Source organism: Uranotaenia lowii, chromosome 1, assembly GCF_029784155.1.
Source record: "Uranotaenia lowii strain MFRU-FL chromosome 1, ASM2978415v1, whole genome shotgun sequence".
In the NCBI taxonomy this organism is placed as follows: domain Eukaryota; kingdom Metazoa; phylum Arthropoda; class Insecta; order Diptera; family Culicidae; genus Uranotaenia; species Uranotaenia lowii.
The window spans coordinates 215,620,343-215,634,609 of NC_073691.1; the positions used below are offsets into that span (position 1 = coordinate 215,620,343).

The 14,267-nt window shown below is 37.9% G+C and overlaps 1 protein-coding gene across 2 annotated transcripts in view; it reads left to right on the forward strand.

The window, feature by feature from the left end:
- The window catches only part of LOC129747685 (acyl-CoA Delta(11) desaturase-like), a 31,652-nt gene that overhangs the window by 7,860 nt on the left and 9,525 nt on the right, over positions 1-14,267 (forward strand). The window contains exons 1-2 of one of the 2 annotated variants that reach the window (XM_055742010.1): positions 7,849-8,215; positions 12,568-12,904. In XM_055742010.1, the coding sequence (XP_055597985.1) occupies positions 7,870-8,215; positions 12,568-12,904 (683 nt within the window). In that variant the 5' untranslated portion in view covers positions 7,849-7,869. Of the gene's footprint in view, positions 1-7,848; positions 8,216-12,567; positions 12,905-14,267 lie in introns of those variants that run through there. The other variant, XM_055742002.1, reaches the window with a different exon arrangement.

Consider the following 14,267-nt stretch of genomic DNA (forward strand, 5'->3'; position numbering starts at 1 on the left):
TTTTTCATTTTTTTGGCTTTATATAACAATAAAAAATGTTTCATGCCATGTGTCAAAAGCGTATTACCCTCAAACTGCACTGATTAGATATGTATTCTGAATCTCCAGCTATATCGTCAATCGGCTGTATGCGCATATTACGCAATATGCGCATTTAGGAACACTTCCCCCTAGCTAGCACACCCTGTACAAGTACTTTTTTATTTTATTTTTTTCCTAAATTGTATATGTTGAGCATAACTCAAAAACTGTTCTACCGAGATTTAATTTTTAAATTTCATTATCGGATTCAGCGTCTAATTTAACGTAAAATATTGGTCGGTCCTAAAGTTCACTTTTATCTCAAATTTTGTTAACTAGAGTAATCAAACAAATGCTTCATCTTGCATGAATACATTTGTTTCATCGAATTCGGCACTTATTGAAAAAACTAGGAGTAGTTTTCCGGCATGGATTCAAAAGTGCTTCCCGTGTGCGAGCGCTCGGTTGAACCGGTAGACAAGACGGCTCCCAGCCGTCCAAGTGACGCACTAACTTGTTTTGCTTGTTTCTTGGCCGTCTGATGAAGGAGGGTGGCTTTAAATAGCTCCCTCTGTCGGGGAAAGAATGAGCCTTTTGCTGACGCCATGGAAATAACGTCGTGTTCATGGAGTGGAGGCAGAGGGGAAACTTGTTTTTGGATAGTCGCGTCAACACCTTATAGAATCAGGGATTAAGCTTTTTGGTGTTCATAAGATATCACATCACAAATTGATTTGCAAAAAAAATGCTAAGCAGAAAGCTAATTGTCTATACATTTGGTAAAATTTCTAGCATTGGTTTCTGCTTCGGTCAAACTTCGAGGGACAACCTTAGATGTTTTCTTTTTCTAATACCAACATGGCAAAAATTTGTATGCATCCTGGAAAATGATAAACTTACGTTCTTCATTTTTATTTTCAACATAGTATCTAATACCTACATAGAAGATGCATTGAAGATACTTCTCCAGCCAGACCGACCAATTGATGTAAAAAGCAAAAGATACAGGTGATGAAGAAAATTTTCGGGAGCGGACGTCTTCAAGCGATCGATACTACGAGGCGAGTCAGCAAGCCTAAGCATGAAAATGCGAATCTGAATTCATTAGTGTCATATGATCCATTCTACTCCGCAGATAACAGAGATAAAAATGCATCCGAGACGCTTCTCGCATGAATAATGAGGAAAAATGATTTTTTTTTTGTTTCCAGAATTGCATTGCACGACTGTTGATGTAGGCAGAGGTGACAAAATGTTTTGGAATCGATTTCTGCTAAAGTGGGTATGCTCTGAATACCGTAAAGAGAAATAAATCGGGACATTTTTTATGCTATTTTCATAATATTTTTGTCAAATCCAGCTCTTTCAGCTCCCCATTTGCTTTGTATGGTTTCGTTTGTGGACCTGAGCCAAACTGAATCAAAGTATAGTTATTTATGCAACAAGTTGGAAAACACACAAATAACACACGACGTATTACAGGACACGACACTTAACGTTTTTACTAACGGAAAAGAGAATTAAATTTACCTTTTTTTGTCGACCGGTTTCGGGCTAGATATTGCCCATCTACACACCCATAGAAGAGGTTGCAGAAATCCAATGCCTATTTAGCACACCTCTGTGCCGATAATGCGCTGAAATGTGCACTGTGCCGAAGATGATATGTTTGAAAAACCGTAACTGGCATAAGGACTCGGCTCCCAACTAAAATGATGCATGACCACTACATTCAAGCAAAACAAGAAAAACATTTTATGGGATTTCGTTCCTATTGGATAATTCATCCCAGAAACAAGAAAATAAAAATATAAACCACAGCGCCCGTAGGGAGAATCGAACTCACATCACTAACCAAATGGCCGACATCTTAACCAGTGTACTATTTGAACTTCATGCAGGAAGAGGGATATTTGTCATAGGCATTCTGCCACCGATCAATCACAAAAGAAACGCACGACAGTGGCTTCCCGGCGTTTGGCCTCCTTTCAAGGTATTCATTTGTCTTGCGATGGAAACGGGAAAGGGAACGGGAGTGGAGGAAACGGGAAACCCATTGAATGAGAACTGTGCTTTGCTTACTGCCTGCTATTACATACACACGCTACATATACACAGCTGCTAAAGCCGGGCAGCTTGGCCGGTGCTTGTTTGCCGGTGAATTGAAGGAATATATTCTTGTTGCTTTTGCTACATACACACGCACAGCTTAGCCGTGGTTGTTTGCCGGCGAATTGAATTGAAGGAATGTTTTTTTTGTTGTTGCTTTTACTGCATACACACGCACTTTCGGCCGTGGTTGTTTGCCGGTGAATTGAAGGGATTGAATTAGAAGGATGTTTTTGTTGTTGCTTTTGCTACATTCACACGCACAGTGCTCGGTTCGCTGGCTGCCTGGTGTTGGCCGGTATTTATTTCCATCCTTCTTCGTCTTGTGATGCGATAGGGAGGGACGTGAAAGCATTTTTATTTTGTTTCTTTCAGACATACGCAATTCGGTTAACTTGGGAGATTAATGCCGGTGGGAGCAAATCGAATCAGCACCGATCGCGTTATCTTCTTATACCAATGATGCTATGTAATTGACTACACGCCATTGGCACAGAGGCTGAATTTTGGGTGCAGGACGATGTCCGACTGTAGATGGGCAACATGGAGTCCGAAACCGGTCGACAAAAAAAGGTAAATTTAATTCCTTTTTCCGTAAGTAAAAACGTAAAGTGTCGTGTCCTGTAATACGTCGTGTGTTATTTGTGAAGCATAAGTTTTTACGTTTAGCACAACCAGTAAAATGAGTGAAGTTGGAAAAATTTGGTTTTTTTCAGCACGATTCGTAAACATTACGAATTGTTAGCATTACGTCGAGTGCTGAAAAAAACACATTTTTATGAAAATTCAAAAAATCTTTTGAAAACCCTTGGGTTGACCTCCCAGCAAACATTTTTTTAGCTATATTGATTTGATATACGTTCCATATACATTATAGAATGATCGTATGAATGTTGAAAAAAACAGCATTTAGCTACCAAAGTGGAGGCAATAAACATACATAAATTTCATATCTTTCTAAAGCAACGAAAAATACATCATTTGGGCGCTATCCGACTCCTTATTCGTCCTTATCGGAAGAATGCAAGAGAGCTAAAGATTTTGCTCTCATAGCCTTCAAATCGTTTCCAGTGACAAGTGACAATATTTTCCAGTTCTCTCATTAAATATTACTCAAATTTCCATCTCATTCTGAGCCATCTGGATGCTCTGATGGTTCCAGAGAGAACATGACGATGATTTTCTCACTTGAAGTCCGAGCGGGAGCGAAATCATTTCAAAATTTACAAACATGGCGGACTTTCTATTATATCCGACTTAAACTGACTCCAGAAGACATTTTATACGATCTATTTATTATGCAGTTAGAATTGCGATTCGCAACACCATTGTAAACGACATAAGTTATCATTTATGATACATGTTTGCTGGGCTGTATAAGAGGCAAATTTTAACAAAATGCCGCATGTGAACGAGCATGTTAATGTCTTGAAGATGTCGTATCAAGTAGATCGTATATTGTATTTTTGCAAGCGAGAAAACAGTATCAAAAAGTAACACTTTTTCATACTGCTTTCAGTGTCCAAAAGTTCACTTTCCAGCACTAAACTGCATATAAAAAATTACGTAGGCAGGATTGTTATCATCAATTTCAAACAGTAATTGTTGTTCACCCCGAGTGCTGTCAATGAGAAAAGTGGCTTATTAACTGAGAAACTCGTAAGCTTAAGAACAGTACAACAATGATATAATTTCAATCTTTGAAATGTCATAGCATCGGACCTAGATCTAAATGAAGAAATGCACAATTTTAATTTAAAACAATCAATTAATTCAATACGTTATAACTATTTTACAATACGCACTCTTAATATCGCGAAAAACACTGGCGACACCTATACACGAAACTTTTTTTAATCAAATCAACCTCTTAATACCAAATCATAACACCATCGAATCGTGCGAATTTGACCATGAGACCAATAAACCACGTCGGGTAACGTCGGGTATCAAAATAAATACGGGTCTACTTTTTCCAACACTTAAAGTATACCATTTTTTAAATAAAAAAAAATATAATCAAATATTAGAGTTTGGTGGATCTTTATTTTCTAATTCATGTCTTTTCGAAAACTGTCTGAGGAATTCAAAATTCCTCACAAAAAAGTAAAGTCAAAATTTTAAAACTTTAAACAGTGAGCAATGTCTCTTGGATCGACCCGTCTTAAAGATAATCTAAATCAAAATGGCGAACAAAACACGCAAGACGAAACCGCGAAGGAAGCTGTTAGGCATACCCGACAAAAGCACGAAAAGATGCTTACTATTAAATTTCCACCTGTAAAATCTCAAACAAACCGCTCTCCTGGCGATGGGTGATGACATCAACAAACTCGAAAGGCAAAGATGCGCACTAGGATTAGGATACGCGATCCCCACCCAAGAAACGATAAAAAGAAACGCTAGACACATTTTGGCGCATCAATTTGAAGTAGGAATCAAATGAATACCGAAATGCGGTAATGAAGGCGATAACAGGCAGACAGACGGAAGACACACGTAAGGAAGTTCATATAAGCTGACCTTTGAATTGGAGACACTAATCACATCTGTAGATCTTGGGCTACGTAAGAGCAGTTGACAAAGACAAAGGTTATAAAAAAACTTACTAATTGAATGGAAAATTAAAACCAAGGCGGCACAACTGGGTAAACAAATATCGCTTTCGACTTCAGAACTCGGAATAAAGAATTTAACAAACAGGTTATTTAGAATTCAGTGTATTAAAGGTCAACATTTAAGATTTCTTAGATAATGATTTCATTCAAAAATAATTGTAACTGTCTGAAAATTAGAATCATCAAAAACTCATAAAAATAGAACATATTGCTGGTCACAGTAACAATTTCAAAAGATCATACAGTCATCATCATCATATAAGCTGTGCAGTAAAAATATATAAAAATAATAATCTTTGGTTTGTGTCTCTAGATTGTTATTCAAAGCTCTCTCGGATTTTTTTGACAGCTGTTGAATTTATTTCTTTTATGTATATTTTGTTGGCCTCTGGAGGAGTGGTCAGGAGTTTCATTAGGAAATTTAGGTATTCCAGGAGACAAGGAGCATATGTTTTCAAGAGGCCACATCACTTACCAAAGTGATTTCCAAAGCACATCCCCATTCTCCTCAAACATCACATGTGCTGCACTTCCCTTCCTCCTATCGCCTACAAGCCCTTCCTCCTATCGCCAACACGGACTTGGCCGGCGCCGTTATTTGTTCATTCGAAAGTAGGAGATCCTGAAAATTGTACAGTGAGATTGTATTGCTTCTTCTCAGCAATCTTTCATTTGGTTCATTGTGCAATGTTGATTATCTCGGACCAATCACGGAGTGTAACCATTATGCCATTGGCCAGGACCCGTAGCTGATAGCAAGCTTAAGCTCAAGCTCAAAGTACAATACCACGTTCAAGTCATATTTTAGATTTATATGTCTTTATTTCGATCTTAATCAAATTTTCTCAAAAGATTTGGCAAAAATGAAAAGCTGTGATAGCTCACTTGAAGTTTCTTCAAAAATAATCCAATAATGTGAATGAATTCGGGCTAAATACGGATATTTCACCTCAATGTTCTAGCAACTGGGCAACACCGGACTTTTTAAAAACTCTGCATTTTAATCAGGCTTCTTCGAATCTCTTGATTTTGGCTCTGTTTTTATCATCTCCTTATCAAACGCCTGGGAAAAATATGCTTTCTAACACTTAAAACGATCAAGCAGCCCGTATTTTGTTGGAGAGCATTTCAATCACGCAGTCACCCGATCTTATTCTCGCTAGGAGAAATTTTCATTAGCTTATCAGTAACTAGCTGAGAAATCAACGATCGCAATTCATTTCACTGATCACACGTAGCACTGGTTAAGTGTTTTCAAAGTCACACACCAACAGTGCTCTGTCAGTAGAAGAGTGATAATTCGTAAGAGAAAAAATTTCTCCTCGCTCTCCCAGCAGTTGAGGATAAATTGCTCATTAAAAATTAACTCACAATAATTGGGAGCGAAAAAGTTCACTGTCTCCTTTTGATCAAGATGAGCAAAATGAAGCAAAATGAATTTTAAATGCATATCTTAATATCTTAATATCTTGGGTTAGATAAGTCCATGCCATCTGAAACATTTATTCTAGATTGATTAGCTTTATTCAGATTTTATCTGTACTGCATAAGTATTTTATTGGGCTTGGGCCTGCCCTTTTCTCTCACGATGATTTCCATAAGAATGACAGCTAATCGGAGGGAAATTAGAATGAAGGCTATTGCTTTCTCTGTTTAACACATGAGAAATCGTATGCCGGGATTGCGAGAGCACTCATCTCCATTGTTAGTAAAGATCTTTTTCACATTGCTGGTGGTCAATAATTGGATCATCGAAACGGCAAAAAAATGGTACCGCGGCCAAGGAATTGGTGCACCGCAGTGAGTACTATATCTACTGGTATATTTCTCACATTTATTAAAGTTTAATAAAGAATATACATTTTTGTTGAACTCTTAGCAAGTTAGCGTGTAAATTCTCTTAAGAATGTTCTAAATGATGCATTTAACAAAAAGGTTGGAATGTTTAAAAAAAAAAGTGTCAACCATGCCTTAGGTGCTACGTCGGGTACATTTACCCTATATAATTGTTACAAAAAAAAAACTCATTGTCAGCTGCACCCATCATCATCAAAGATAGACAAAGCAAAACCTTTAAAAAAACACCGAACAAAGTTAGTCGTTTTGGCAAATAATGCTTACTTGAAAAGCACACATCAAAATCGAATCTATCGTCCTCCGCTCGAAGGAAAAACAAAATCATCACATGTTTTGGCAGTTTTCAATGCCAGCCGAGATCACATCACGAGTAGTTCATAAGAGGGGTGTCAGAAATAATACTTTCGGAAAAGATGATGAGTAAAAATTTATCAAAAAGTGTGTAAAACTATCAAAACAGATAAACCAATATTTCCAATTCCATGGAAAAATCTTAAAGTTACTTCTAAATCAGTACATCAATCAATTAAAATCAAATTCTTACGATCGAATAAAGACACCGGCCAAACTGTGAGACAAAGCCAGTTGACTGTGCTTGTGATGAAATGTTTCGGCCAAAAAAAAATCGTCACATCCGCCTGCCTAGTAGCTTGGTTTATTTTTTATTTATATTTTATTTTCCCCCAAATCTTCGCAGCCACCTTCGATTGGAAACGAACACAAATCCACTCAAACGGTTGCTGCTTGCCAAAATCCCTTGGCCTGCCTCCATCGGAGAGCTACATCAAGGAATCGCCTTGCAACTCGATTGATCAGTAGGCGCTTGGCTTTTCGGACGCGACCAACTCCGCGATTTGTCTCAAAGCTCGTACTAAGATAAAACTGGCCTTCTTAGTTTCTTGTGTTGTTCGTCATTGTGTTGTGTTAGACGAACGATTAGGCACAAACCATCGCGAGGGGTATTTGAAAGGTTGAATTTTTGACTGCTGATTTTTGACCACATTCGATCAGTGAGCCTCACGCGAAACGGTCACCCACGTGGGAGTTGGGCTTTCAAATTTGTGTTTAGCCACGTTCTAGAGAGTGCAGGTGTTCAACGAGGAATTGCTATTTCCATAAGGGTGTTAACGTAGCGCATAACCTGCTAGAAGATTCAAAGTGATGATAACAATGAGCTATTAGAAGTTCATAGAAGTAAATTAATTGCTTAATTAAGTAAATCGAGAAAAATCGTGTGTTGTGGAAGTACAAATCAGCAGACAGAATGGCGGCCAGACTAATGAACAGTTTACAGTTCATTGGGGGCAATTCGGCCCAGAAGATGGTCAAAGGAAAGGCCATCATTGATGATCTGAACAATAATGAAACGATCATGCACGACGATCAGAACATTAGTGAGCAGGATGTCAACGCCTACTTACAAAACTACAACAAGTGGACGCAGACTGCCCTGGGACATTATCTTACCAAGTTAGTGAATTTGTTCGGATATAAGTTCGATGCCGAGGTCAAGTGGAATAATGTGTTCATGATCGGGATCTTTCACCTAATTGCGGTGGTTTCCTTCTGTATGTACGTGATTGAAGCGACTCCCACCACCTACGCTTGGGGTAAGAAATTTAAACACTTTGAAGATAAATTGTCGCTTTAATTTGATTAAGATGAATATTCATTATTTTAATCCATCATAAGTACAAGCTTGTAAAACCTTTATATTCAAGTTTTCTTCTAATGTACAATTTTCATTCTAACAACCTTAATTGGAATCGCGGATTTGCTCACACGCACCAATGCCCCACGTATTCTTTCGGGCGTTTGATCTTATTTAAAAACCTTCAGTCAACTTCAAAAAGTTACGTAACATTTACCGTCATCGATCGTCGTCGTCAGATAACAAACTAACGGTCTAATCTCAAAACCATGTCCACGGCTAACAACACGCTCGATGGTTTTATTTTGACCCTCCTATGAATTAAACACGAATCTTAATTAGGATGAGTTGCAGTTTCTATCGAAAAGTAGATGATGGCCACCAATGCGTTACTGTGAGGAAGACCTACCCCACACAACAAGTGAGATATATGAGACACATGAGACATTGAAATTCTAACAAATTCATATTAGGCAATCTTTGACAAAGGTCAAGAGATGAAACTAATCTAAAGCTATAGCATTTGAAACCAAATCAGAATAAGAATTGCCATTAAAATCAAAATTTCGCTCAAAAATCAAATTTTAAAATGCTCATCAGCATTACCGTCAAAAAAGGATTTGAAATGTACGGAAATGCTAAATCCAGTTCCATTTACAATTTTTAATCAGCAGCAGCTGTCTTCTCTGCTGGGTTCATTTCAGCATCGATACTTGGAAAAAGGTAGGAGAAGCTCAGCTTCGAAATTTCGTTTCGAGAATTTAGCACAACTGCGTCATCCCACAAGATGGAAATCCAGAAACATCCAAAACTTGTTTTTTTTTGCCTTATTCTAATACCCATTTCGAATCTCGGTGAAGATTCCAGCCAAAACAGGTTAGTAAAAACTTCCTGAAACCGTCTGGCAGGAATTTGTCACCGTTTGCAAAATTCCATCCAAAAACTCACCTTTCTTTTTCAAATTTATTAAATTTTTACGTCTCCAAACACCAAAATAGGTTTAATGTTAATATTTTAAAACATCAATAAATTTGAGTCTGAAATTTTACGTTTTATAGTTTTTTTTTCTCAAATCCTTGGTAAAAACCCCAAAACAAGCTTGATCAGATTGAGGTTAAAAATTAGACACAAGCCCAAGCCGTGGTTTCATTAGCATATGCAACGAAAGATCATTCTCGTCTTCCCAAAACCGGTTCTATCGAAATAAAGGAGATGATCATACTGCCTGATTGATCTTCGAATTTTGAACCGTTTCAAAATTTCCACGAAGTTAAACTTTACTGAAGAATTCGAATTAGCATCGAGATTCTACCTTAACAATTCTCCCCGGTTGTTACACCTCCATACATACACGAAAATCTTTAAAATTTGGTTGAGCTTCGAAGCACAAAAACGGAAATCAGCTCAAATTTGATTGCATGCTGGTTTTGATAATATCATTTTAGGCTGAAATTATAGAATAACTTCACTTGCTAAAAATAAGGGTCCAAAAAGTGCACACTACGGTGTCTCCAAATTTGAGCGTTTCAACCTCGAAAGGACTAAAATACTCTAAAAGAAATACCATTTTTTTCTTGATGTACTCATCATTTCCAACTGTTTAAAATGATTTTTAAGGAAAAATAAAAAAATCAGGAAATGAAGGGTTAATGACAAACACCATCAAGTGTGTTTGTTATCAGGATTCCCACATAAAACTGTATTTTCAAGATAAACCATCTTTTGAATCTGTATAGAATCTCAAATATCTGTATTGAAATCTATATTGCTCGTTTAGATGCAGAATGCTCCAGAAAGGTGGGAAGGAATGATAAACTCATTGAAACATGAATTTTGAATTCAAGTGTATCAAGAATATCTTTTATTTGCAGCCATGTTTACTTAAACATTTTTCACTTCTATCCTAGTATTTCATCTTGCTATTTTTTTTTTGTTTTTATTGATGAATCAGGATGAAAATCCCGAACAAAAAGAAAAAAAATGCAAAATTTTGATTTGATATTTATTTGGTTTTGCGAACTTCTTATTCCCCGAATTTAACCAATGAATAACATTTGAGAATTGTGTCCATAGTTCATGTGGTTAAAATAAGGTTGCCAGATTGCCCGGTTTTTATCCGGGTTAGCCCGGTTTTATACGGGTTTGCCCGGATATTTAATACTAAATTTGAGAACAGTCCGGTCCGGCCAAGTTTTATAAAAATAATCATGAAAGGTTTTTTGGAAGCCTAAAATACGGTTCAAACTTTATCGATCAGTTTTGATGAAAAAAAAATTTGTGTATAAAAACACCAAAATCAAGGTGGCCCAGGATACCCTACATTATGTGGCCCATGATTCCGCACAAGAGAAGATTCGCAATTTGGTTTCGTTTGAGTAACTTTTTGGTTATTCATGAAACATTCCTTTAACATGTGAAAGAACAAGACAAAACTGAAATAATATGCATATGAGCATATTTTTGTAATGAAGAGTAGATTTTCCACCGAGGAAATTTTTGGGGGCTTGTTTAATTATGTAAGTTACTTTTTTAGCTAGTTGAATAAAAGAATCATATGATACGTTCATAAGTTCACAATATATAGAAATATATGCTTACGCAAAGCGACGACGATGATATTTGGATTGAGGATTTTATCCCAATACACAGCTGAGAGATATTTAGAGTGGTCCACGTTTCTCCATGACCCACGTTACCCCACTATTCCATACCTAAATGATACATAATTGATACTTAGTAGCCTAAACTTTCATTTTTATAAATGGTTTCTGATGAGGTTTGAAGAATGTGACATTGACATTGCAATTTAAACCTAGCTATAGCACATACGGTTAAAAGGTCGTGTTCCAAAAGGTTGCATTAACTTGAGCGCTAATAAAGATATTATATATCAAACGGCTTAGAACCGCTGCTTGGTGCGTGTTCTAAATGTGCCTATCGAGTACCTAATAAATTAACGTATGAAAACTCAATTTCAAAAGTTCTAAAGATCGTAAATTCATGATAACACGAGAACTCAAAAGCGTAACTTATTTGAGAATCTACAAAGTAAATTATCGTTAAATTTTATGCACAAACCACAGATAAAACCTTCTGAAAACCTTCGCCCGTTTTCCTACCGATACCATAAATCGCATACCGGTCTAGATTAAAGAAAATTTAAGTCTTCCTAGAACCGACCGACAGGGGAAACGAAAATGGAAACAGCACTTTCTAAATTGCACTCTCGGGGTGACATCGTCCAAGGTGATCGCAATTCCCCGGAACATGCCACCCAATTAGGTATGTAGGTTCGATTTATTCCCGCAACACGCACTCTGACGCACCATCAACGACGGGTTGGCAAATCGAAGGGTTAGTTGCACACCTGAAGCAGCAACCAGTTTGCCAGACCAGACCTTGAAACGTAAGGAATTTGGACATTCAAAAATCATTTCGACAGCCACACCATCAGCAGCGCAGGGATCGGCTTGCAGCAATACGTCATGCTATTATCGCACCACTTGGTTTCATCCGCCACAGAGAGAGAAAAAAAGAACAAGGCAAACCATTCACGTCTTCTACATTGACGACTTTTCACCGGGGTTGTTGCTGCTGCCCGGGGGCCAGATTCCCAAAGCCCAAACCCAAATTTGGGTCCGTTGAATCATACACAGCCCGCGAGAGTCTCAAAGGTCACAACCACACGTTGTTGTCGTCGTCGGATCTTTGCATTTACGTCACTCTTTCGGCGATGTCTCCCTCATACCTGTCACTTTCCTGCTGCTGCATTTCCCGACCTACAGCAAGTATGGGCGTCTTGTGATGTCAACTTTGGAGCAGCAACCATCCATTGGCTGAGCTTGAGCGCGATTGTTGCGACGACACCACAAAAACGGCTTTTTAATCGCAGCAGCTACATAGGAGTATTCACAATAGCTGTTCAAGTAGGTCAGATTCACTAGACACCTTCTCCGAAGATCTTGCTGGATGGCTGACAAAGAAAGACAACGACATCTGTTATTGAACACCGAAACCAATTAGTCAGATGCAGTTTTCGGTAAACAATTTTCAAGACAGCCTTTTGTTACAGTTTCGTCACGCAGTTTACCAATTTTCGATCGACTTGATTCGTTTTCCTCAGCTCTTGCCGCCCAAGGTCAAACAACAATCGAGCGACGATTCCAAATGGGGCTCTGGCCATTAACCACCACACCGTAGGCCCTGTTCTGGCCGTTTATTTTTAAATGTGGGATTTCTCGTTTTAATTCAAGCTAGTTTGTCTATTTTTGATCCAAAACATCTAACAGCCTTCATATTTTATTTTCGCAGGTCTCTTCGTTGGGGGATGTGCCGGATTCGGCGTAACGGCTGGCGTCCATCGGCTTTGGTGCCATCGGGCGTACAAGGCCAAACTTCCACTGCGAATCATCCTGATGTGTTGCTACTCGATCGCCGGCCAGAACACCATCTACGATTGGGTTCGGGATCATCGAATCCATCACAAGTACTCGGAAACGGACGGCGATCCACATAACTCCAACCGTGGCTTCCTGTATGCCCACGTGGGCTGGCTCATGCTGCGGAAGCACCCGGAATGCATCAAGAAAGGCCGACTGATCGACATGACTGACATCACGAGCGACCCTGTCGTCCAATTCCACCATCGGTAAGTTCCGCAGCCGGAAGATTTGGACCGAATTGTCTCCGTTTACCTATTTAGTGCTAATTATCAGAAACGCTACAAAAGGTGCAAGACTTCAGAAACATCATCAACATTAACCATGACAGTGACACTGAACATATTATCACTACTGCTGTTAAGGGCCTACATTTTCAGCCGGTTCTTTCTAAACCTTGCGAGTTCCGTCAAAAATTATGCACATCACGAACCACCTAAAGAAAAATAATCCATCAAAATTTATCACCTTATCAAAAATTAGCTGTCCAAACATGCCTTTGCTATAATCAACATTTGGCGACACATGGTCAAGTTATACTATTTCAACAACGTAGGCCCAATAGAAATGGGAAACACATTATATAGTGGGGCATGGTGTCTCGTGGATAGAATTTGCGCTTTCATGCAACAATGCATCATGGCCATCCATGATTGAGATTTCGCGATGCGATCGAATCTCGACGTGGTGGGCAGCTGCTAGCTTTGCTAGTTCACTGACCGTGAAACGATTTTATAGTATCTTTTTTGGCTTGAGAGTTTTCTCAGCAATATGATCAACAGATTCGACGTTACGATGAATTTTCACAGGCTTTGAGGGTAGGTGACCTGTTGTTGATCCTATCAATGTTGAGTTGTTGACAGACTTAGGCATTTGAAATGTATAAGAACACTTTAAGTCACAATTGTTTGTTGCATCATCAAAAGATCTACAGGAGGCCGCATGAAAGTTTTGTATTTTCTCAATGAATTTGTCATTTTTGTTCTATTGGTGATTCAAAAAAATTTAATTTTGTCATTTGGGTTATTGGGATATATATTGTTAATTTTGACCGTTTTGGTCATTTTGGTTAAATTAATCATTTAAGTCTTTTAAGTTATTTTGCTCATTTTGATCATTTTGGTCATTTTGATCATTTTGATCATTTTGATCATTTTGGTCATTTTTTTCATTTTTGTCATTTATGTCAATTTGTCATTTATGTCATTTATGTCATTTATGTCAATTTGTCATTTTCGCCATTTTTGTCATTTTTGACATTTTTGTCATTTTGGTAATTTTGGTAATTTTGGTCATTTTGGTAATTTTGGTAATTTTGGTAATTTTGGTAATTTTGGTAATTTTGGTAATTTTGGTAATTTTGGTCATTTTGGTCATTTTGGTCATTTTGGTCATTTTGGTCATTTTGGTCATTTTGGTACTTTTGGTCATTTTGGTCATTTTGGTCATTTTGGTCATTTTGGTCATTTTGGTCATTTTGGTCATTTTGGTCATTTTGGTCATTTTGGTCATTTTGGTCATTTTGGTCATTTTGGTCATTTTGGTCATTTTGATCATTTTTGTCATTTTGGT